This window comes from Capsella rubella, unplaced genomic scaffold, assembly GCF_000375325.1.
Source record: "Capsella rubella cultivar Monte Gargano unplaced genomic scaffold, Caprub1_0 scaffold_1, whole genome shotgun sequence".
Taxonomy (NCBI): Eukaryota; Viridiplantae; Streptophyta; class Magnoliopsida; order Brassicales; family Brassicaceae; genus Capsella; species Capsella rubella.
This window is the reverse complement of record NW_006238923.1, coordinates 6080614-6103119: the sequence shown is the minus strand read 5'-3', so window position 1 is coordinate 6103119 and position 22506 is coordinate 6080614. Positions and strand designations below refer to the sequence as shown.

Genomic DNA, 22506 nt, shown 5'->3' with positions numbered 1-22506 from the left:
TTTGACCAACGTTTATCTATGATTAACACGATGTCGTTTTCTCCCTATATTCGGATGATAAGTTGATAACACCGAATAAAAATTTTATTTTGTTTCAAAAGTTTATCAGTTGGCTCTAGTGCTAAAACTCTCGCCTGAGCTTGATTGTTGCCGTTTCCACTTCACCCATCTTTGGTTAGGGTTTTCCTCTTCAAAGTTAAGATTTTTTTGGAATGGTTTGATGTCATAATCCTTTTGAATAAGTAATCGAAATCGCAGAAAAAAAGTTCCATTTTTATAAGTTTGGGTTTCACTCCTTTCGCTTGAGCTTCATCATCGGCAGACTGAGAAAGTAGGGGTTTTGTTTTGATTTTAGCTGCAGTGATTGATGGATTACAACTCAGATCGTGGTTATGATGACTCTTACCATCGTCACGTACACGAGGAACAACTACCTCCGTCGGATTATGAAGTGGAGACCTTTGATGACCGGAGGAACGGTGGTGCAGCCGTTGATACTGGTGGGGTTCAGATGAAGCACTCCGTTGAGCATCGCCATTCGTCTTCGTCCATGTCTTCTCCTGGGTTCGTGGTTTCTTACTTTTCTTTTTTTTTGGTTTGGGTTTACTTTTGATTTTAATCTCCTTATCAATCGAGCTGGTTATTAAAATATTGATGGAAAGGTTTCTTATTGTGCCTTTTGTCTTTGTTTATGTTGTTAGGAAACTATTCGTAGGTGGAGTTTCTTGGGAAACAACTGAAGGTATGATGTTTCTTCTAGTTCTTGCTTTTGTTTGAGTCATTTCATTGTCTTGGCCTTTTCGTTGGAGCTCCAACAAATGATGTGTCCTTGTCTTGTGTCTGGTGTGAGGATTCTTTCATATAATGTGATCATTAGAACTTCCCTTTGTTACTGTAATTGGCAATGGAGGAGTAAGGCACTGTGATTCTCTCTTAGTTCTTGGTTATTTGTCTTATGCGTGATGATTCTATTGCTTCCACTTTGTTTCTTTTTCCAGAAAATTTTGCCAATTACTTTGGAAAGTTTGGAGAAGTTGTCGATTCTGTAATCATGACAGATAGAATGACTGGAAAACCAAGGGGATTTGGGTTTGTGACTTTTGCTGATCCAGCTGTTGCGGAGAAAGTTTTGGAGGAAGAACATGTAATAGATGACCGAAAGGTAAGCTATCTATCCTAAATGAGTTTGTATCTCAGTTAGTTAGCAATTGGATGCTTTAGTTAATTCATATTAAATGTTAGGTTGACCTGAAAAGGACAGTTCCTAGAGGGGACAGGGATACTGATATCAAAGCGGTATCAAAGACTAGGAAAATCTTTGTTGGTGGACTTCCACCACTTTTAGAAGAAGGTATAAGTTTCTTTTATTCCGTCTGTTTCTGTTACTGTTGCTGATAATGTGCCTTTTCATATTTGTAGATGAACTGAAGAACCATTTCTGTGTATATGGTGAGATAATCGAGCACCAGATCATGTATGACCACCACACTGGAAGGTCTAGAGGGTTCGGTTTTATAACTTTTCAGACAGAAGATTCTGTTGACAGACTTTTCTCCGATGAAAAAGTTCACGAGCTCGGTGACAAGCAGGTAAACTGCGTTTTAGTTTTGTTTTGGAATTTAAGCTAAAGAAATCAATATAGCAATCTCAAGCACTGAAAATGGATCAATAGGTGGAGATAAAAAGGGCTGAACCAAAGAGAACCGGCAGAGATAACAGCTTTCGGGCCTATAATGCTAGTGGTAAGTATGATCAGGAAGATTTTTATGGTGGGAAAGGAAATGAAGAGTACAATATGTATTCGGGTTATGGTGGTTATGGCGGTTATGGAGCCTACGCAGGGAACTCCATGGTTAACGCTTCTGGATTTTATGGTTACTGTGGTGGGTATGGCTATGGTTATGGTTATGGAAGTCAAATGTTCAACCTGGGTTATGGAGCTGGCGGTTACAGCCATATGGGTGGTGGCTATGGTGTTGCTGCGGCTACTGCTTATGAAGGTAGAAAAGCTCATGGAAACGGAAACAGCAGCTCAAGCAGTGGCAGAGGAAATGGGACTAATGGTTCAGGGCCAGCTCGATACCATCCTTATCAAAAGTAAGAACTTCCGGCTGCGGCAGAGACTCTGTCTTTTTTCTTTTTTTTTTGTAAAAAGATGTTTTTTTCTCTTTTTTTTTTGCTTCAAGGAACGGTTAAGTTAAGAAATAGATTGGGACACTTCACCAATTCTTTACATTCAACTATTGTGAGATAGACATGTTTGAAGACATGTCAATTTTGTGATAAAGGTGTTGTTATTTAAGGCCAAACATTATTATTGTCAATGAAATTCTTTCATAATGTTGTATGTATGAATATTATTAAATTTACACAATTCTAATAGAATCTCAACGAACACACCATTCTTCTCTTCGAGGGTGTTAAAAGGGTTGTGTGTCAGAACATCAGTGCCAGATTGAGCGTTCCAATGCTAATTTCTTGGTTCTCCAGCAGCTTGACATTGGTTGGTCTCTAGCTCAGGAGAGGCAAGAGCTGTCCTTTGCCTACTACCATCAAAGATAACGCTGTGGAATATTAGAACCTGTGACACAAAATATGCAGCAGAGTCTGTCATGAAGTGTTCTTGCTATGATTATGATAATTGTAAAGGTAAGAAGATAGCGAACTGCTGAACTTAGCAACGTAAAGAATTGATTTGGTAAGTGGACAATGCTAGTTTGAATGGTCTGAAGCAAGCTTACCTGATAGGTTCCAAAGTTTGGTTTTTGTTTGATGTGCATCATCTCAGTGTATGCGGGATATACTCATCTCTTATGCTATCTATAAGTCTAGATCATCGTCATAACTGTTCCCATCATGTGTAGGGGTTTTTTTCAACATATGACTAACCAAATCCTCAAGAACCAGGTAGATGCTCGCAAACTCGCTCTGTACTATTGTCCCTGACGAGAATTTATAGGATTTTTTCTTCAATTCAATCCAACTGCTTCCAGAAACTTTCTTCAAATCCTTTTTCTTCGCTGAAGTTCTAACCTTTGCAGATTCTTCCCACTTTCCACCAGCAGAGTAGATGTTAGAAAGCAACATATAGCCTCCTGTCCTCTCTGGTTCGAGAACGCTAAGTTGTAATGCTATATCTTCTGCAATGTCCATGTTTTTATGCATCCGGCAAGAATGCAACAGAGCTCCCAACACACAGACCTTGGGCTCCATAGGCATGTTCTTCACAATCTCACTCGCTTCTTTCACAAACCCTACACGACCAAGGAGATCAACAATACATGCATAGTGCTCTTGTTGAGGCTCTAATCCAAATTTCTTGCTCATAGAATAGAAAATTTCACGTCCCTTTTCAACCAGCCCTGCATGACTACAGGCTGAAAGAACAGCTACCAAAGCGATCCCATCAGGACGACACCCAGATCTTATCATTCTATCGAACATACTTAGAGCTTTGTCTCCAAACCCATGCATACCATAGCCTTTGATTATGGAATTCCATGAGATCAAATCCTTATCCCTAATTGCTTCAAATACTAGACTTCCCTCATTGAGTAACCCACATTTTGTGTACATATTCACCAATGCATTCTGAACAAGAATGTTATCGCTCATTGAGGTCCGTACCACATGCCCATGGATCTCTCTTCCGAGATTCAAAGCTGGAAGCTCCGCACAAATTGATAGTATACAACAAATCGTCACTGAATTAGACAATACTTTGGACACTTGCATTCGCCGGAAATATTCAAGTGCATCGTCACCTCTTCCTTGGACGTTACAACCCTTGATAACAGAGGTCCAGGTAACTACGTTAGCCTTGACGTCATAATGCATTTCCTCCAGCTCAGTAAACAATGAAAGAGCCTCGTCGAGTTTACCAGCATCCACAAACGATGTTATCAACGAATTCCAGCTCTCTATACCTTTGTTTCTTATTTGCCGGAACAAGCGTTGTGCATCTTTAACTTTCCCTTGCTTCCCGTACACGTGTGTCAAAGCGTTCTTCGAGGGCAAATACTCTTCAAACCCACCTTTTATAACATACCCATGAACTTTCTCAGCGGAACTTAATGCCCCTAATTCAGCACATACAGAGAAGAAAACAGCAAGAGCTTCGCCACTAACTGCACTTCCACTCATCCTCATGGCATGAAAATACTTGAAAACATCTTCAAACTTGCCACATTGCGAATGACATGACAAAACTGAAGTCCAAGTCACTTCATCTGGTTTGCACTCTTCGCGTTGCATCCACTCAAAAATCTTAACAGCACTGTCACAGTCATACTCTTGAGAAAACCCTTTAATCATGACATTCCATGACATACGGTTTCTCACAGGCATTTCAACAAACAGATTGTAGGCATCTCCAATCCTTGCTGCGTTTGCATACAACACAACCAACTCGTTAACCACATGAAGATTATCTTTCAAACCAATCTGAATAACATGACTATGAAAAGCCTGACACAAACCAAAACGACCCAAGTACCTAGAAGCTCGAAGGATCAAGGGTAACACATACCCATCCCCTGCGAGACCTTGTTCACGCATTCCCGTGTAAAGCTCAAGAGCATCCTCGTGTAACCCATGCGACACATTAGCTTTGAGAATCGAGTAACACAAACGCAAATCCGAGCACAAAACAAACGAAACAGTCTCAAACACGTTACGGGCATCGACAAGGAGTCCTAACCGAGAGTAAACCGATATGAAATTCGCAGCTAAGGAACCAGAACGGTAGAAGAAATGGGATACAAGTGCTCGTGCATGAACTTGCTTGCATTGCTGAGCCGTCAAGCAGAATCCAAGAACTTGATCGAAGTAATGGAAGAGGGACTGATCATTATTAATCGCAAGAGAGTAGAACGAACTGGAGGTAACTGAAACAACGTTGGGAGAAGAATTCCAAGTGTATGGAGATGGACAAGTGTGGAAACAACATTTACGAAGACGCCAAGGGATTTGTTGAAGACGAAATCGCCAAAGAGAAGAGTAAACCATGTACACTAGTAGCAACTTTCAAAATTTTAAAAGATGTTAACTATTTTTATATGTGACGCTCTTGTTTAACAACATTTACTAACACTAGGTCCATCAGAGGTTAGTGTAGTAATATATTGCATATGTACAGTAAGTAAAAAGTAAAATAAATTACGCATAACAACAACAAAAAAAGTTATTAGCACGAGGGTTTTATTTACCAAGGCGTTTGGGCAGTGACTAAAAAATGTTAAATTCAACAGCCTAAAAACATGTGGTGTTCACATGGTTCTTTTTGTGAAGGTGTTATCCTTTACTGTTTTGGAAAGTATATTGTATAAATCTATAATTTAAAATAATAATAATATGTTCCATAAACGTAAAATTATGTACACTTATAATGGTATGTCAATTCGATTTGATTTGATATATGATAAATCAGAATAGTATATTCTTAACAGATTAAACTAACCAAATCTCTCTGCTACTTGATTTTTTAAAGTAGTACATGTCGGAAAGGAATAAAAATCCAACCACATGTTTGTTTAGCCGTCGTTTGACACCATAACCATAACACCTAAACCTAATCTCTCTTTATTTTAAGTGTTGTTGATAATTACATAACACCTGATTTCGAATCATCATCATATTGTATTGTAGCTTTTGCTTTTTTCTTTATTAACAATTGAATTCATTTCACCGACACCTTCTTCTAGACCTTAAAAGGGGACGTAAACTTCGCACCCACACTTGTAACTTAATTTAATCAAAACACCCACAAGAGTTTGTCATTTGCCCAACAGACCCGGAGACTACTACTACTACACAACACATCAATAATTATATATATGTAGCTATAAAAACTCATGGTTCTACAAATAATTCATAAGGTTCTTCTTTAGGGTAATGTTATGTGTATGTATTCTCTCATACACACACACATGGACCACATGGTAGCTTAATTATTTGATACTCTTGGACAAACCGAAGAAAAAGTAGCCACAGCTTAATTAATGTCTAATTAAAAATCAATTGACCAAAGCACTTGTAATAGTTGTGGTGGTCACACATTCTCACTTTCATTATTACCCCTCTCTATTAATTAATACTACTAAATACTACATTAGTTGCGCTTTATTCTCCCTTCTTTTTCGCGCCATTACATCGATCATAACTGTTGTAATTAAATAAAAGGAACTCGGAACATTTTTAAATATATATAATCAAATGATTTAAAATTTTTAAAAAATCTCAGACCGAACACAAATATTTTATATCTTCATTTACATAAACCAAAAAATAATAATAAAATAAAAAGTCTTACAGGAATCGATCGAAGAACTGTATATGAAATCAATTTTTTTTATAAAAAAAAAAAAAGAGAAAACGAAAATTGAAACAATGGATTCATAATAATAAAAGAAATTGGAAAATGAAAGAGAAAACTAAGAATGTGATTCCATTTTGTTTGTGTGTTTTTTTTTTCTAAATTTAGAAAGTAATTTTCCAGATCTTGAATCTTGGATCAACCTTACACTTAGCGGCGGAGGTAACAGCTGTAGTCGCCTTCTTCCCAGTCGGCGGCACCACTCTGATCCCTTCACAAGTGACTCTAATTCCTGATTTAGGAGTTTTCAGAGATCCCATCTTCACTTTAATCTTGGTATTCAGAACTATCTTAATCGCTACTCCTCTCTTCGCCTTCAGATCTCCTTTAAGCTTACCCGCCGATATCTCATCGAGATCTCCCGGAGGACTTCCGATCGTAGATCTAAGCATAGTAGTGTTCTTCTTCCCGTGAACAAACGACGGGATCGTTCCTTTGCCGATGACCACATCGTCATCATCACCTCCGGTGGATGATTTGTAGAGTGTGATGTCTGTGTCGTCGTAGATGAATCCGACGTTTTTGTTGGGGTTCCTGGCGACCACGGAGAGGGAAATAGCGGTGGTGAGGTGAGTGGCGGAGGTGAAATTGAGTGACGAGATTTTGAGTGAATTGACGCTGAAGCTCGGTCGCTGAGGACGGTAGATTAGGTACACGACGGCTGATGCGGCGGCGACGATGAGGAGCAAGAGGATGATTACGAAAATAGTCCAGCAGCAGCAACGGCAGCAACATCCACGGCTGTGGCTACTACGGCGGCGACCAGCTGGTGGACGGTAAGCGGGACGATTTGCGCTGTAGAGCTGAGCTTTGTTCGCCGGGAAAGTTGGATTAGCTGTTGCGCCGCCGACGATGCCGGGAGGTTTAGAAGCAGGGTAAACTCTGTCGTCTGTCATAATCGGAGAATGAGAGATTGAGGGAGAGAGAGAGAGAGAGAGAGATTAGATTAGATTAGATTAGATTGGAACGAAATAAGGGTTAAGATTTAGGAGAAGTTGAGTCTTCTTTATAAGAGGTGATTTTGTGGAGATTTGTTAAGGGTTATTATTACAGTGTGATTAGTTAAATAATTAGTCAAGATTAGTGGACAAGAGGAGAGAGGAAGCAAATGCAGAAAAAAAAGAGATGAGGACCGACAAAGAGAGTGACAGCGCAACGCGGAACTAGAGCTTCCACGCGTCACATAAGCGCGTAGTTGTCACGCATTCGAGTGAACGGCTGCAACAACAAAATAAGTCACGAGAGTCCAGTTTTTTTTTTGTTGCAAACTAGTCCAGTTGTTTATTCTATACAGATAGAGACTATTATTATAAAAGTTGGTAGTAATAATATATCAATGTTATGTGACTAATTACCGAAATAAATAAAACAAAACTATGTGAGTAATTTTCATTGATCTTAATATTGTTCGTATACCGAATCAGTACTACATATATATATTGCAGTTGGCAAAGAGATAACATTTTGTTTTGAAACGATATAAACATAATTGACAATGATATATATATGTCAATATGTGAGTGAGATGAAACGTGAAATCGCACACCAAACATCATTTTTCCTTTGTATTGAAGCAATATGATCATCATCGTCAATATATATGATTGTAATTAAACCCCTTGCCACGTAAAGAAAACAACGGATGCTTAGTCCCTTTCCGTTTAAATTTTGATCTAAAGTGGCAAATTTATATGATCAAGCAATGTTAAAAAAGAGCCTTATTTATTTAGATTATAGAGATAAAAAGCATATCTCACACAGGTTTTGGAAGTAGGGAGGAATTGTAACAACAACACTGATTGGCTGATTGCATATGTAATTGATCCCTTCCTCTAAATATTAACGATTACCAAAACAAATGTAAGAAAACCGCGTGAAGCTGGCGGTGGAGCGTGGAGACGGTTAAAAAAAAAAAGAAGGCAATTCCAACATCAACAACTACTATAAACAGACGTTGACATATTTTATTACATAACAAGGGGCTTTCGATGTAATAAGAGAGCCCAGTTTCATTCCGTTTACACATGATCCATTATTAATTAGTTCCCCATACAACAGAGAAAACTCAAAACAGAGCATTTCGAGTTCTATGCATTATTATTATTATTATTGGATCAACGGTTTATACTTCTTTTGTACACCGGCAAAATATTTATAAACAATATCCCTAACTCCTAACCCAAATCTTCTTCCTAAGTCTTAGGTAAGGTACAATAAAACTTACCTCTATAAAAAGAGGAACCTAACCATTGCTTCAATACAGAGGAAGCTAACCATTTTCTAGGCCGGAAACCAGAGTTACCATTTTAAGGAAGATTCAGTCCGTCCCCGATATCGGTGAAGACAACTCGGAACCAGCAACGTAGAGATCTCTCTCTCTAAAACCTATTTGACGAAACAGTTGCCGAACTTCAAAGCACCTCAAGCACTCTACTTCATACACTACTTTTATCCCAAACGCAACTAGAAGTTGTTTGTCTTGTGTGGTTATGATCACTAGGCTACCTGGACCAAAACAGTTAAAATCTTCCGCAAGGGCATCTAGCTGTTCGAGCTTGTCGACGTTGTTTGCCACAAGTAGCACTTTCTGACTCATGAGCCTTGTTTTGATCAACCCTGATGTCTTCATCTTCGAGTACCCTCCTTGAATCCTTATCATAAACTCATCCCTTAGATTCGACATTTGATAATCATGAGGTATCTCTTTGACGTTTTCTAGATAACACTGGCTCTGGAATTGCTTAAACGTCTTCTGATACACGTATCTAGCTAGTGCTGACCTCCCGTTACCTCCTCTCGCCCAGATTCCAATCACTCTCACACCTTCCTTCGAATCCAAATCCAACAATGGATACAGCTCTTTCATGTGTGCACCAAATCCAATTTGGTTACTGATGCCATCACTTGGTGACAACATGTCAGATATTCTCTTGGTAATCTCGTCGACTAGCTTCGAGTCATCTTCCCTAAAACAGAGGAAATAAAACACGAACTGATCGAACAAAAACTCTATAGTTTCGAATTGTGACATAATATTAAATGAAGAAATGAATTAAGTAGCTACCAATCACGAGAACAATGACCGGAGATACTTGCCAAATTGGTCAGGGCTTGTCTCCATGATACCACAGTCTCGTGGTTTTCCCTATCTTCATGTTTCCTAAACTGCTGAGCTACTTTTTCTATTTGTCTCCTCACATGAGCAGGCTCCACGTTGTAAAAGATTGGCATAACGATGAGCGAACCCTTTTTTTCAACGTCCATGATCATGGCTAGCTCTTTGAGACACCAGGGAGACCCAGGATAATTCTTGGAGACAATCACGACGGCGATTTTGGAGTTTTCGATTGCGGTAAAGAGATCAGAAGAAATCCTACGGCCACTCTTGAGTTCGACGTCGTCTTTGAAAGTTCGAATACTCATTCGAATGAGTTCTCTGTAAAGGAAGCTGATGAAGGTCCTGCGAGTGTCCTTGCCTCTGAAACTCAGAAAGACACCGAACTTTTGGGGAGCAGTCGTAGAGAAAGAAGAAGGTGAATGCATTTAATTTGATCCAAGCGGGAGCATCAGTTTTACTTCCAAGCTTTGTATATTGTTGTAATTAAGACGATAAAGAATTTGAGGATCTCATTTGTATCTAGAAAATATATAAATTAAGACTGTGAAATTTCCAAGAAAATGATGAGGATTTACCAAGAAAATGTCATGAAACTGAGAAAAGGTCCAAAGAATAAAATCTACACATGGCTTATTCGATCAATATTCGATTTGGCAATCTACGTGTTATGGTACGATATGATGATAGATGATGATGTAACGCGAATTCTGTTTGTATAAAAATCTTAATACATATATATACGTCTGTTTCACCATTACTTGGGACTTTTTGAAGATATAAAAGTGCAGTCCTAAGGAAAACGGCACGGAATAAACGGTCAATGTTACATAGAGATATTACTATTTATTCTGTATTTATGATTTGTGAGTTGACATCGGTGGTAACGTGGAGGACTTACAAAAAAATATTCGAAGGGGCGTTTACTTTGCAGAGGATTGAATATATATATATATCATCATGAGATCAAAACCGATTTAACTTCCGTGATACATATTATTCCATATAAAAACATTTTTTTTTTCTTTTCAAGCAGACAAGTAGAACTTGGAAAGATTGAGTGAGTTGAAACGATATAAATGGATCGTGAGGATTGGTTTATGCTCTAAAGGGTTTGGGGTTAGGTGCATAAACAAATCCTCTTCAGTGATTTAAAGTCTTAACAGACGATATCGATATATATTTAAGTCAGCCAGGATTATGTTCATCCAATGTTCAAGTACGAGACAAGAGGTGACCCGAGAGGCGCAACAACTATCATAGGTGGTGTCATGTAAAAAAACACATATCAAATGATGGTACAACGCGTGTCTCAGCACCGAAGATCTCATCTTCGTCATTGTCTTGGGGTTTCACTGGCCAGTTACGTTGACTTGTATGCAATTTGGCTATAAATTGTCAGTACCAAATCTCCTAATTATTATTATATTCGGCTGTGTCACGTAAAAGGTAAACTATTCGTCTAAAGCCCAAGAAGGCCCATTCTAGGGTCGAAGAAGGGATAAAATATTCGGCTTAGATTAATTCGAAGCAAAACCTGGAAATGAACCGACTAAGAACTGTTTATTTATATATAATTGGACCTGATGCCTTCCTTAAATGAAGCGAGGAAGAGGAAGCCGCCTTGATCAACTTGCAGATTCTCTGTAAGGCCCGGTTGTGTGTTGTCACGATGATCAAGAGTGAAACATGTCATGGTTCTTTACTTAGTAATCATAGTTGTCGATCGCAGACGTCGACCTAGAAGCGCATTTTGGTCCCAATCCTTTGTAACAAGCTGTCCAACCACTGTCCCTGACCGTTTGTCGGATACGTCGGACTGCGCTTCCTATTGTTACTACTACTATGTCTATCTTTCCCATCTAGAACTTGCATTATAGTCTTTGATTGTTTTGAGTGGCATTGTAATTAAAGCGGAGACACTACCCGCAATGGTGGAACTAACCAGTTGAACAGTCATTATCATTTTGGAGTCCGGTTGTATCACACTATTGTTCACAATTCTCATTGTTAGCTTTGTCATCTTTCAACATAAGACCCAAGCGATTGGACCAGATAACACCGAACTCCACCCCAAACCATCCGTTGTGCATTAGATGGGGCCATGGGGGCATAAGTCAAAATAGATATTCGAAACCTCTGTGTCCCTTTGGTGAGTTTGGTCCATGAGCAAAAATGATCTTTTTCTAAATGCATCAAACCAATTGAAAGAATTACATCTAGATGTATTGACCTAATCACTACTTCCTTGAACCATAAGCCTTTGGCTCACCACATCAACAGGCGTCCCAACAAGCTGTGCAGCCATTGCAACAGTCAAAACTCAAAACCTCAACCGCATTAGCAATTGCAGCAGCCTTGGCCCCTGTAACTCCTAACTCCTAAGATAACCGCTGCAGAGCCTATGCTACTCTTTGTGACATCCAATACAGTCAGGTACAATGCACGAGCAGACATTGTTAAACCGGTTTTCTTATATACTTCACTAATTGAATTGTGCGAACCATAACCGTATAACCGATAAAACGGTTGAAATCCAAATCAGGAAAACATTTCTGTCACCAACTGAACTAGTATACTTGGATACACTGACATGGTTTTTTGCACTTGAGTCAGCAGAAAGAGTCACGTGATCAAATAAAAACAAAATGATGAACGAAGGGAAGATTTTCATTAAGCAAATGGTCTACCAATTAAAAACATGGCCACAAAATAACAACAGTTGCAATGGGTATATTTTTTTATATATATATAGTTTTCCTACCCACTATACCCCCTATTAATAGTAGAATAGTACCACAGCCACTGGCAAAGATAGGCCTAATGTACAGCACAATACTGATCTCCTAACCTGAAGAATGTCCTAGAGATCGATCGGGTAAAGGGAATTTACTACTTCTGTTTGCAACTTCAATTTGACCTTTCCAACAAGAACATGAAGTTGGAGTTTTGGCGAATCAACGGAGGAGGATCAACCTCTGCAACCTCTACGTTTTGCATCGATTTCGAGATTTCGTCAAGCGAGAATGGGATGCTGCAAAAGAATCACCAAGAATTTTATGAAAAGACCAAACCTTTTAAAAGTGAAATCCTAGCGTTTGTTTTGTTAATGTTTTTCTTTTTCTTTTTCTTTCTGGGGTTTACCTCGAATCGTCATCTAGTAAAAACGAACTGCTGATCGTATTCTTTGTTACATCTGAAGTCATATGCCGCATGCTTGCCAGCACCTGCATCAACATTTTTTGTCAAGCGAATTTAAAAGATACTTGGCACTTCTATTGCAATCCGCTCTCTATAATCTTGGATTTTCTTAAACCATGACTCCAAATAAGACTAATGTGAACGGCTTGCTCGAGCGGATCTATCAATCAGACGAAAGTAAAATTAAGACTGAAAATTTCACTTGCCTCTTGAGATACGCTCTGTGTACCGTATTTGTCGTCCCAATACATAGTACTGATCCTGTACAGTTGCTGAATGCTAAGCACCTGCAGAGAATCAAGAAGTTTCATTAGATTTACATGAGATTAACTAATGGAGAAGGGCGGAAAAGATAATTGAACTAACCGGACAAAGTTCGGTAGATATCTCTTTTAAGCTTTTCTTAGGCTTCTGATGTATGACCAAGAAGCCAACAGCTTGTCTGATGTGCTTGAGTTCATCCCAAGCCGAACCAACAAACTATAACACAACAAGCATATTTTACTAAGCAAACTGTTGAAAATATCCAGGGAGGATTTGAACATTTATTACCTCCTCCGTTGCATCATGGCACCACTTTTCCAGCTCTGCAAGCCCTGTTTTTACATACTCCCCATTGCTAAACGAGCAGCATTCACGTCTCAAAAGAAGGCTACACGATTGATAAAAAGGAAAAAATAAGTGGATATCTACTATATAGCGACATGACAGTGGCAACTATTGCAGATTTACCTGTTAAACAACTGAACATTGATAAATGAAAATATTTGCCCGAACACTTTAGAAATTAGCAACGAAGGCACCTGCATTTTTGGAAAGGTTCAAAGTTTGTGAGGAAAAAGACGAAGACAGTGGAAAACAAATACATCTCATCTGTGGCTGAAAATTTTATTTTACTCACATAATTGGCCCTCATAGTCCTCAAGTGCCCATTTAGACATGTAACAATGCTTTGCCAATGAGCAATTAACACTTGTTGTGCAACAAAATTATTTTGTGAACGTCCCTTTACTAAACCAGAACGTGGAGTCTTTGTCCTTAAAGCCTGTATCCATCAAACCAAAAAAATAAAACCAGGCTTAGGGGTTTTAATACCACAATAATAGAAAAAATATTATTTTCTGTGAGAGCAAAAGGAAACTAAAAGGATGCCTACCTGGATGCAAGAAGCAAGCAAAGGAGAAATCTCTTTCTTCATCTTGTCTCGGATCATTCCGTATATCTTTTCTAGGAAAGCAGTGAGTTGCTGCTTGAAAAGCAAAGCAGGATATTTAGCTTCGATTTGACGGAGTTCGTCTAGCCCACCGCCAATCACTCTACCATTCATAAATGGGAATCCGGCACTTTGTGGAGAACCTCGGAAGCTCTAATATGCAAATGATTACATGAGAACAGTGAGATTAATGAAACCAAGCATTTAGAGAGATATGTAACAATTCTAACCACCTGAGATACCCGTCCAAATAAAGATGTAGGCATTCCCCGACGTCTGGGAGTAGTTATGCTTCCTGTAGCACTGGCTTTCAGAGTGCGTTGGAGCAACATTAATAGTGTGGCGGAATTGGATAACCAATAGCATAGTACATCGCTGTTTTCCTGCATCTGCAAAGATGTAAATTTTAGCTTGAGACCACCCCATGAAGTAGGCGGCCAGCCCAATCCTTGGAACATACTACAGGCCTAAAAGAAGATTTGCGTAGGTATGCAAGAACATCAATACTACCTCGACTGCAGATGCTATTGTCTCGATTATACGATTAAAGATACTGGTTCTTTCTACTTCAAAAGATCTCCAGTGTATTAGACACTTGTATATCAGACAGGCAGCAACAGGCTTGCCTTCAGAAAATCCTATATCTTCCGAAATAGACTTTAGTAATAGCTCTTGATTTTCCTGCAAGATGGAAAACTGCACATAATGAGTATGCAAAATGCCTATTAAAACAAATCAGAACAACTTGTCCCCGTATATGAAATATGTGACAAGGCTTCAAAGTGATAGCTACCTGCTGTTTCTGATTAAGCGATTTTTGGGGCCTATCCTCAGTTTCAGGTTCCTGAGATATATTATCAAGTATTAGATCTCCATCACTATAAATGGTGATTAGTCAAGGGGATTGTTTTGTTTGTCAACATACCTGAAGTTGTGTTGTTTCTCCATTGGAGAAAGCATCTTTCTCGGGAGTTCTCTGAAATTCCAAGGAAATATCGAAAAGGTTATATGCACAGTTAAGAAGTTCAATGCAAAAACATAGCCGCTGTCCACTAGTACCTGAATTATGATAGTTTTTGGTCTTAGAGCTAAAGCTCTGGTAGTCGGTGAGATAGTAAGAGTTTGTTGCCGAAGTACTTTATTCTCCGACTCCAAGTTAAAGACCTTTTCTTGGAATCTAATTTTATAGGAAAGGGATCTTTTGTTAGTCTACTTAATCTAGAAAACAAATAGGCATTAAACGCATTATCCACTACTATTTAAACCTCTAAATGCATTACCTGAGAAAATAAAAGCTTACTAACATACGTAAACAAATATATCACAATCTCAAATTTGCAAATAAAAACAAACCTCTGAACAGAATCTTGAAGCTGATCTATTTTTCTTCCAGCTTCTTCAAGTTTCTTACTTAATTCCTCATTTTGGACCAAGGTACTACAATAAGCCTGCTTTGCTTCATCTGCTTTCTGTGTTTCTGATGACAACAGTCCCTGCATTAGGACCATGTCAAGATTGAAGATCAGTGCACGAGAAATAAAATATGGAGGCTTTCAACATTAAGCATTTTCTTTCTTAAATCCAGAAACAGAAAAAATTCTCATTATTAAATTTATACATCTGCATTTATGGTGCAGATAGCAGAACAAACAACATTTTGAAGCTATTTGGATTAAATATGTTTTTTACCTTTAGCCTATCAACTTCGTTGCTCAAAGAATCAATCTTCTCTGTATCTTCAACAACAACAGGTTCCTTATTAACTGAACTTGCTTCTTCAATTGCTATTCGAGCCGCGTCCTGTTCCTTTACAACCTTTTCATTAGATTCCTTCAATTGTAACCGCATGGTATGCAATGTCTCTTGCAGCTTTGCAACTTCTTGCCCCTTTGTCTCCTCAAGATCAGTCTGTTTATCAGTATAAATGTAACAATATAATCCAAATTTTGTAACTGACTTTGCAGACCACACCCTGCAAAAACTGGTTTAACCTAAAGAAATTTACAATAGAAAAATTGACATCTAAGTTACCCTTAACCGCTTCTCCAATTGTAAACGCCAGGTAAGCTCTTCTACCCGCTTTTCCAATTTATCCTTAGCATCTTTAAGAGCACCGGTTTCTCTTGCAGCCTAAATCAATGTAAACACGGAAGTAAACAGCTGAATAATATTTTTCCTGCACACTGTATTAGAAAGCAGCGAAAAATTATAAAACAAAGAATCTAACCATTTTCAGCATCCTAAGCTCTCTTCTAGCAAGTCTGCATCTCCAGGCACATTGCGTGACTATTGCCGCCTTCTGAAGTCTTGTGTAATATGAGTATGCTTGACGACCACGCCAATGAGCCTGAAAACAAAGGAGATAAGAATCTTTTATGCATCAAAGAAACTGTCACCAAACTTTGCCTATTTCCGTCCTAAGTAGGTTATGTAGTTCCCTCTCAGTAACAAGGAAACTGTGATCTACCTGAAGCACAATGGCGGCATTTGTTTGCCTTCTTAACCTGAATTCACTACGTGCAATCATTGCCCTTAAGCCAGTCTGCAACACAATTGTCGATGATTTTGTGGTGACAAAAGACTTCCTGTCGATGTACCGGCGGAAATTCTTCTGGAATCTTAGAGCTGCAGCTTCTATTCTCAGTTTTTTGTGTACTTCCCGGGCAATTTCGCCTGCAATAAATAAAGCACATATATACAACAAAATTAAAACTACCAGCTAGTAATACCAATAGAAAAGGAGAATAAATGATCAAACAGAAAAAAAAACAGCTGGTAAGAAAGGATTATGCTCCAAATGATGGACACAAAATGAGGCGATGAGAAAAGAATGGGTAAGCACTATGATTCTGACGGAACAACCTACACCATTGTCAAACCTTACTGATGAGCAGAAAATACCTCGTAGGAAGGATTGCAAAACAATAGCAGCATTGCGAATAGAACGGAAATTCTTTCTGGCAATACATGTGCGGAATTGTCTCTGAATGACTCTGGCAGCATTCCCAAGTACCTCTGATCTCCTCGCATCTAATTCAGCCATCTGACCAGCTCGAAGGAAAATCTTTGTCTTTCCAACCTGGGAGTAACATGGTTGATAGTGCGAATGATTATAGGGAGATTATTTATTTTCTTTTTTTGTAAAAAGGTTACGATCCCATAGGATCAAACCACAATGCTAAAAGTATCCATAAATTTGGTAAGAAAATAGCTTGGAAAGAAAAGCAGCAAACCAGAATGAAAATTCATATCACACCTGGTAGTCCCTCAGACCTTTCTTATCAAGAATCATTTGGCAAGCTACTTTATCATCATAACTGTAAGAGAATATATGATAGAATTGATTACTACACTTCTGTTTATTTTAACAAAAGTGTTTTCATGGCAATGAAGAAACCTCAGAGAGAGAGAGACTTACTTTCCTTCCAAAACTTCTGGAGCAAGGAGACCAAAACGGTCAAGAAAGTTATAGAAGGCAAGCCTGGTAGGATAGCCAGCGCAACTGATCCTAATGGCCTCAAGAACACCCTGCAAATGAAACTAGTTGTTATTTTCTGAGAAGACACGACATTTAATGAATACAAAACATATAAAGAAACATTGTATTTAGGTGTGTTATTGTATAATTGTTTTGGTGACTGCACTTATAAAATTATATAAAAATACAAAGGGGAAGGTGTATTCTAGGTCTAAGAAGAGATGTAAATACAGCTGTTGGACTGAGACAGGACATCCTTACCCCACAACGTAATTGATGAATGACGTTGAAGTTCTCAAAGACACCAGGTTTAAGAACATTGTTCGGCTTTATACATCTGATGTAATGAGGTTCTGTGCCATTAAGTGATTCCATCAGCGAGTGAAGTTGTTGCTGCAATATAGATAAGTAATATCAATAAACTTACTTTCAATCATGCAATACATATTTAGCACTTTTACATGCAAACATATTTAGCAATTTTACATGCAAATATGCAATACCTTAAACCGTGACCCAATGGAAGAAAATTTTGATGATCTGGATGAGTCTTCATGAAGTGAATGAAACAAACCCGCCACAAATGAGCAATTAGATGCAGTAAATAGTGCTTGATGTTCAGCAACTATATAATCCCTGTTCTTATCGATAAAATGGTCTGATTGATAAGTAACCTTGCAAAATGTTGTAAACACATCAAGAACAGAAAGCTTTAACTTCAATTCATTTAGAAAAGAAACAGAAGAAAATCATGAAGAAGCAATAATGTACCTCTCCCGCATAATGCGATATGGTAAAATCAGTGGGAGAGAGCTTTGGTTTAGCAAATCTCTTGTGATTTTTGAACGTCTGGAACAACTTTTGGGAGAAGTCTTGGGATTTAGACTTGGGAAACATACTGTGTTGAACCGATCAATACACATGACATGAGCGGATAGTACTATACTACTATGTGAAAGGCATACAAGTGAGTCTGAGAAAGATAATTACCAGGCTTCATCTAGAAGTGAAATAATTCCTCCTGGTTTCTGATTGAACATGCAATTTTAAAATAAGAAAGGGAAAGCATAACATAGTTGTGTAATAAACAAGATCTCTGCTCTCAGACCTAAATATGCTGTCATCAAGCAATCAAATATCACAAACTGAAAATTGTAAATCTGTTAAATTATAAGAAAGGAGAAACATACTTTTTCAATTAAATCGAGAACATCTTGATTATCAATAAACTCTATGTAACTCCAATCGATCTCTTCTTTGGTATACTCTTCCTGCTCCATCTTGAAAACATGCTGCAAAAAAAATGATACCAGAATAAGTCATATCTCCTTATCAAAAACCAAAAGGGCTAATTGATTAAGGATATACAAAAACGCTAACCTGATTAAAATGTTGTTGCAATTTTTCATTCGTGAAATTGATGCAAAATTGCTCAAAACTGTATCATAGGCCGAACATAAAATCAGCAACAACTTCAATAATTGATAAATCTACTAACTTTCCACGTTTAGCAATTTCCTTCCAACATATTGATAGACATTATATGAACTATATGTAACACCCACTTAGTACCACAAAACTTCACAGCTCTAGTAATTCTATTAAATGGCAGATGATGACAAGGAATTATTTCTTTAAACTTATCTAAACATATCTAAACTGGTCATCGCTACACTCTTGGAATGAAATGGGGTAAATGTGAAAGCAAATGATGTTTTACATAAAACACTACCTATTGCATTTGAAACTTTCAAACCCATAGATATCCAAAACTCCAATAATTGACTTTGACCTTGGGTCCTGCCCGATGGAAGTATTAATTTTGTTCACAATCCTGTAGATAACAGGATACAATGTATTATGAAATATATAAAAATATAAATGAAAAGCAGGAAATTGGAAGAGGGCGTTTGCTTGAATAGCTTCACCAGTCAAACAAGTGAGAATATATTGTCTTGGCCAGGGTATCCCGACTAGCAATTGCATCGTCGGGATTAAGGGTTCTCGTGATAATCTCGTCAGGTGTAACCATCACACGCCTAATAAGAGCATCTTCTAGGCTCTGGGCGTCACACCTACCAAAACAAGTGCACAATATAGAGAATAAACAAGTCACAACAGTTTCAAATATAGTAAGAAAAAGAAGTAGCATACATAAGTAGCTCTGCCGCCAAGTTAAGATGACGTCCGGATTCTTCATCCTTGACGACCGAGGAATCAATAGCTTCCCCTTTTCCAAAATTAATGTTACCAAGATGAAGAATCGCAGCAACCACCCTGAAGATTGCCTCCTGTAAATATTGCTTTAAATGTCAGACTCTAACATGAAAGTAGTGGAACAGAAACCTAACCTCTTTAACACATCAATTTGAGGACCTGTTCATCATTACTGATTCCAACTACATCCATAGCTTTTCTTGTTTCAAGGTATTCGCTAGCATCATCAATACCATCCAGTTTATAACAATTTGACTGATTCAGATAATGGAATGACTGTGGGTTTTTCAGCTGGTACTTCTCTATATCCTGGAAAATAACCAAGAAATTAGAAATAAAGTGTATGATATTGGCATGGGGTAAACATGCACATAATGTGCCAGTTACCAAAAAAAGTTATATGATACCTCTGGCGGAGCAGCACAAAGAAGATAAAAGCAATGGTAGTTTCTTTCGGGATCTGAGATTTGGCAAACACGGGATCTCTCCAGCAGATAAGTCCTAATAGCTGCCCCAGATATCCTTCCATTCTTGTCAAATTGGATTTCAACAAATTTACCAAAACGACTGCGAGGTGGTGCCATCAAGAAGAATGAAAATGGGCAAACAATCATGAGAACAAGTTTTCTTAAGGCACAACAAGAAGAATTATAAAAACATTTTAAAATCTAAGGAACCAAGCATTTAACAATTAATTCTAGTAATAAAGTGGTTACTAATTAATGAACTTAGCTGATAAAAACCAAATTTGGAAAGATGGAGAATGCACCTTGAATTGTTGTTTCGTAAAGTTTTTGCATTGCCAAATGCTTCAAGAACCGGATTGGACTGCAATATATCAAGTGGGGAAATAAGCATTAAGTTGCATACAACAACCATAAATGGAACAATCCTCATTAAAACATGAAAGTTAAAACAAACCTCTAAGACTTGCTGTTCAACTGTCCTTCCTTCTACACCAGACCTCCCACCCAAAAAGGCAAGGTACCTCATGAGCATCTTTGTCGTCTCAGTCTTACCAGCACCACTTTCGCCACTTACCAAAATCGAATTACTTTTGCCTTCATTAATCATCGCCCTAATATCTTACACATGACTAAATCAGCAAATTATCTCACAAAACAAATAGAAGTATGATAAAAGATTGATGTAAACATGCACAAACCTATATGCAGCATCCCCGATTGCAAAAACATGAGGACTTAGTTCTCCGAGTGCTACTCTCTTATATTGTTCCATCATATCCGTTTCATAAATATGAGGCAGCCTTTGGAATGGATTAACTGCAATTAGGATATTCCCTGTATAGGTCTACAGAAGTAACAAAAAAGTTATTAGTATCATAGCTTATGTCAAATGATTACCGTGCAGCCACAAAAAGTATGAGATGCTAGAAAAAAGGTAAAATATCTTACGTAGATTTCATTGAGTTCATATCTTGTCCCTAGGTTTTGTAAGACTCCAGGCTCATGCAAGTATGAAAGTTTTGTCATGTCATCTACACCTCCAGGTGGAACTTCAGTATCCTTGGGAAAATATACATTCGTCACAACCTGAAATCCATATGACATAGGAACATGTGAGGAGAACAATGGCCAACAAGGAAGTGCGAACATTTAGACTTGAGATCAAAGAAGTTATCATGAAAATATATAGTGGGCAAGGACGTATAAAATGACAAGATAAATCATGGTTTTAGGTGGGTCATGCTGCATCTTAGCACATTAAAGCTGTATCCCTATAAAGTGTAAAGGTTTGAATAGAAATAGGTCTCACAACAGATGAAGAAAACTGTCAAATAGAAAGCCTGCAAACTTCATAGTCTCTACTCCATATTTCTGAGTATACACTTGCCTTTAGACATTCAGTGAATACCAGAAACTTTCTTTATCGGTCGTTTAATCTATTTATTATTGTTACATGGTTTGATCAAAACACTAAAAGCAAAAAAAACCTACATCTATTTAAAATGCATAAGGTAAAAACCTGACGAAATGGGGTTATTATATATAAAGGATTACGACAGTATCCCATAGCAAGATCAAACATAAGAATAATCAATCGAGGTGTAAATTGATCAGCTCAAATATTCCAAAATGTATGAGGTGGTTGATTCAAGTAACAATAGTAAAGGGTATAATCGTATAGAAGCTTACGGTTTTCCCCTGATTAGTTTTGACATGAATGTTATCACCATGAATTCGAGTAACCTGTCCATCAATCCATGCCAAATGTGGATCTTCAACCCAGACATGTGAGCCCACAGTAATGACTGGAGCAGCCTGCGAACATTGCATTGCATTAAAAACAAACATCAACAACACTGCCTCCAAGAATTAACGGGTTCAAGGGAAACATAAATCAGCTCTAGGGAAAAAAATAGATGAAAACGAGATAAGCAAGCTGCTCGAAGAACCGAGCTGGAAGGACATAGTCAATCCAAAACATCGCAGAAGTAAAAAACAATCATAAAGGAAAACCAAAAAGGTAAGCAAACCACAACAACAACAACAACAGCAGCATTAACGAAAGAAGCAAGCAAGTTGGGTTTTCAATTGGGAAATATATATATCAAAACAAAGAAGCGAGAAAGGGGAATGAGGATACATTTGAATTTTTACCATTTTTAAAAAACCAAAAAAAGCAAAAACGCAGATGGAGGAGATTGGGAGCAGAAAAATCTCTACTTGGGAGTGATAAAGTCAACGAATTTTCTCCAGAAATCACTGGAAAGGAAAAGCCCTTTTCTTCTCCGGTGAGAATCTCTCTCTTTGGTGTGTGTGTGTGTGTGGTTTTTTTGTTGTTGCGGTGGAGAGAGTTTCAAAATAAAGGAGAAGCGTTTCGTTTGATTTTTGTTTGAATGGAGCTCCGATTGAATTAAAAGGATGAAGCTATTTGGGTCTCTCTCT

At 38.0% G+C, this 22506-nt stretch overlaps 5 protein-coding genes and 1 pseudogene across 10 annotated transcripts; 1 reads left to right on the top strand and 5 right to left on the bottom strand.

Moving 5' to 3' along the window:
- The first annotated feature begins 108 nt into the window (after positions 1-108).
- Positions 109-2309, top strand: LOC17900689 (heterogeneous nuclear ribonucleoprotein 1). 3 transcript variants are annotated; one of them, XM_023789047.1, is made up of 7 exons: positions 109-174; positions 356-564; positions 702-742; positions 999-1162; positions 1243-1351; positions 1420-1589; positions 1673-2309. In XM_023789047.1, exons 2-7 carry the CDS (start codon positions 368-370, stop codon positions 2099-2101), a joined length of 1110 nt encoding a protein of 369 aa, XP_023644815.1. In that variant the 5' UTR covers positions 109-174; positions 356-367; the 3' UTR covers positions 2102-2309. The 3 variants fall into 3 exon arrangements, with proteins under 3 accessions (XP_023644815.1, XP_023644814.1, XP_006304958.1); XM_023789046.1 differs by having other exon boundaries at positions 109-195; XM_006304896.2 differs by having other exon boundaries at positions 137-195; positions 362-564.
- LOC17899106 (putative pentatricopeptide repeat-containing protein At1g17630) lies at positions 2138-5007 on the bottom strand. The gene is made up of 2 exons (XM_006303487.2): positions 2742-5007; positions 2138-2581 (listed from the first exon to the last, which is right to left on the bottom strand). The coding sequence occupies exon 1, from the start codon at positions 5005-5007 to the stop codon at positions 2821-2823; it is 2187 nt and encodes a 728-aa protein (XP_006303549.1). The 3' UTR covers positions 2138-2581; positions 2742-2820.
- A 1228-nt stretch (positions 5008-6235) lies between these two features.
- LOC17898812 (NDR1/HIN1-like protein 6) lies at positions 6236-7633 on the bottom strand. The gene has a single exon (XM_006304050.2). The coding sequence runs from the start codon at positions 7267-7269 to the stop codon at positions 6478-6480; it is 792 nt and encodes a 263-aa protein (XP_006304112.1). The 5' UTR covers positions 7270-7633; the 3' UTR covers positions 6236-6477.
- Positions 7634-8312: 679 nt separating this feature from the next.
- On the bottom strand, positions 8313-10013 carry LOC17897080 (disease resistance protein TAO1). The gene is made up of 2 exons (XM_006305041.2): positions 9438-10013; positions 8313-9339 (listed from the first exon to the last, which is right to left on the bottom strand). The coding sequence occupies exons 1-2, from the start codon at positions 9914-9916 to the stop codon at positions 8691-8693; spliced, it is 1128 nt and encodes a 375-aa protein (XP_006305103.1). The 5' UTR covers positions 9917-10013; the 3' UTR covers positions 8313-8690.
- Positions 10014-11149: 1136 nt separating this feature from the next.
- On the bottom strand, positions 11150-11945 carry LOC111828737 (annotated as a pseudogene).
- A 195-nt stretch (positions 11946-12140) lies between these two features.
- LOC17898544 (myosin-5) lies at positions 12141-22432 on the bottom strand. 4 transcript variants are annotated; one of them, XM_023789278.1, is made up of 38 exons: positions 22219-22432; positions 21754-21879; positions 21013-21150; positions 20763-20908; positions 20519-20675; positions 20367-20425; positions 20005-20164; positions 19757-19906; positions 19535-19671; positions 19309-19455; positions 19113-19214; positions 18761-18818; positions 18571-18672; positions 18371-18408; positions 18152-18278; positions 17884-18054; positions 17642-17773; positions 17321-17430; positions 17159-17219; positions 16804-16981; positions 16370-16575; positions 16130-16249; positions 15934-16032; positions 15592-15810; positions 15256-15395; positions 14962-15079; positions 14828-14878; positions 14696-14746; positions 14413-14598; positions 14136-14291; positions 13846-14055; positions 13591-13734; positions 13422-13492; positions 13242-13341; positions 13056-13169; positions 12896-12976; positions 12633-12715; positions 12141-12522 (listed from the first exon to the last, which is right to left on the bottom strand). In XM_023789278.1, exons 1-38 carry the CDS (start codon positions 22219-22221, stop codon positions 12399-12401), a joined length of 4575 nt encoding a protein of 1524 aa, XP_023645046.1. In that variant the 5' UTR covers positions 22222-22432; the 3' UTR covers positions 12141-12398. The 4 variants fall into 4 exon arrangements, with proteins under 4 accessions (XP_023645046.1, XP_023645043.1, XP_023645044.1 ...); XM_023789275.1 differs by lacking the exon at positions 22219-22432 and having other exon boundaries at positions 21754-22126; XM_023789276.1 differs by lacking the exon at positions 22219-22432 and having other exon boundaries at positions 14145-14291; positions 21754-22126.
- Positions 22433-22506: the final 74 nt, after the last annotated feature.

Bases quoted from the DNA above. Each gene is read 5' to 3' on its own strand.
- LOC17900689 (XM_023789047.1), top strand. From the start codon at position 368: ATGGATTACAACTCAGATCGTGGTTATGATGACTCTTACCATCGTCAC. The intron at 743-998 runs GTATGATGTTTC...TTCTTTTTCCAG, and splicing joins TTCTTGGGAAACAACTGAAG to AAAATTTTGCCAATTACTTT. The intron at 1,352-1,419 runs GTATAAGTTTCT...TCATATTTGTAG, and splicing joins TCCACCACTTTTAGAAGAAG to ATGAACTGAAGAACCATTTC.
- LOC17899106 (XM_006303487.2), bottom strand. From the start codon at position 5,007: ATGGTTTACTCTTCTCTTTGGCGATTTCGTCTTCAACAAATCCCTTGG.
- LOC17898812 (XM_006304050.2), bottom strand. From the start codon at position 7,269: ATGACAGACGACAGAGTTTACCCTGCTTCTAAACCTCCCGGCATCGTC.
- LOC17897080 (XM_006305041.2), bottom strand. From the start codon at position 9,916: ATGCATTCACCTTCTTCTTTCTCTACGACTGCTCCCCAAAAGTTCGGT. The intron at 9,340-9,437 runs GTAGCTACTTAA...CCTCTGTTTTAG, and splicing joins GGTCATTGTTCTCGTGATTG to GGAAGATGACTCGAAGCTAG.
- LOC17898544 (XM_023789275.1), bottom strand. From the start codon at position 21,912: ATGTTTGTTTTTAATGCAATGCAATGTTCGCAGGCTGCTCCAGTCATT. The intron at 21,151-21,753 runs GTAAGCTTCTAT...TATGGATTTCAG, and splicing joins AAACTAATCAGGGGAAAACC to GTTGTGACGAATGTATATTT. The intron at 15,811-15,933 runs GTAACTTAGATG...ACTGATAAACAG, and splicing joins AATTGGAGAAGCGGTTAAGG to ACTGATCTTGAGGAGACAAA.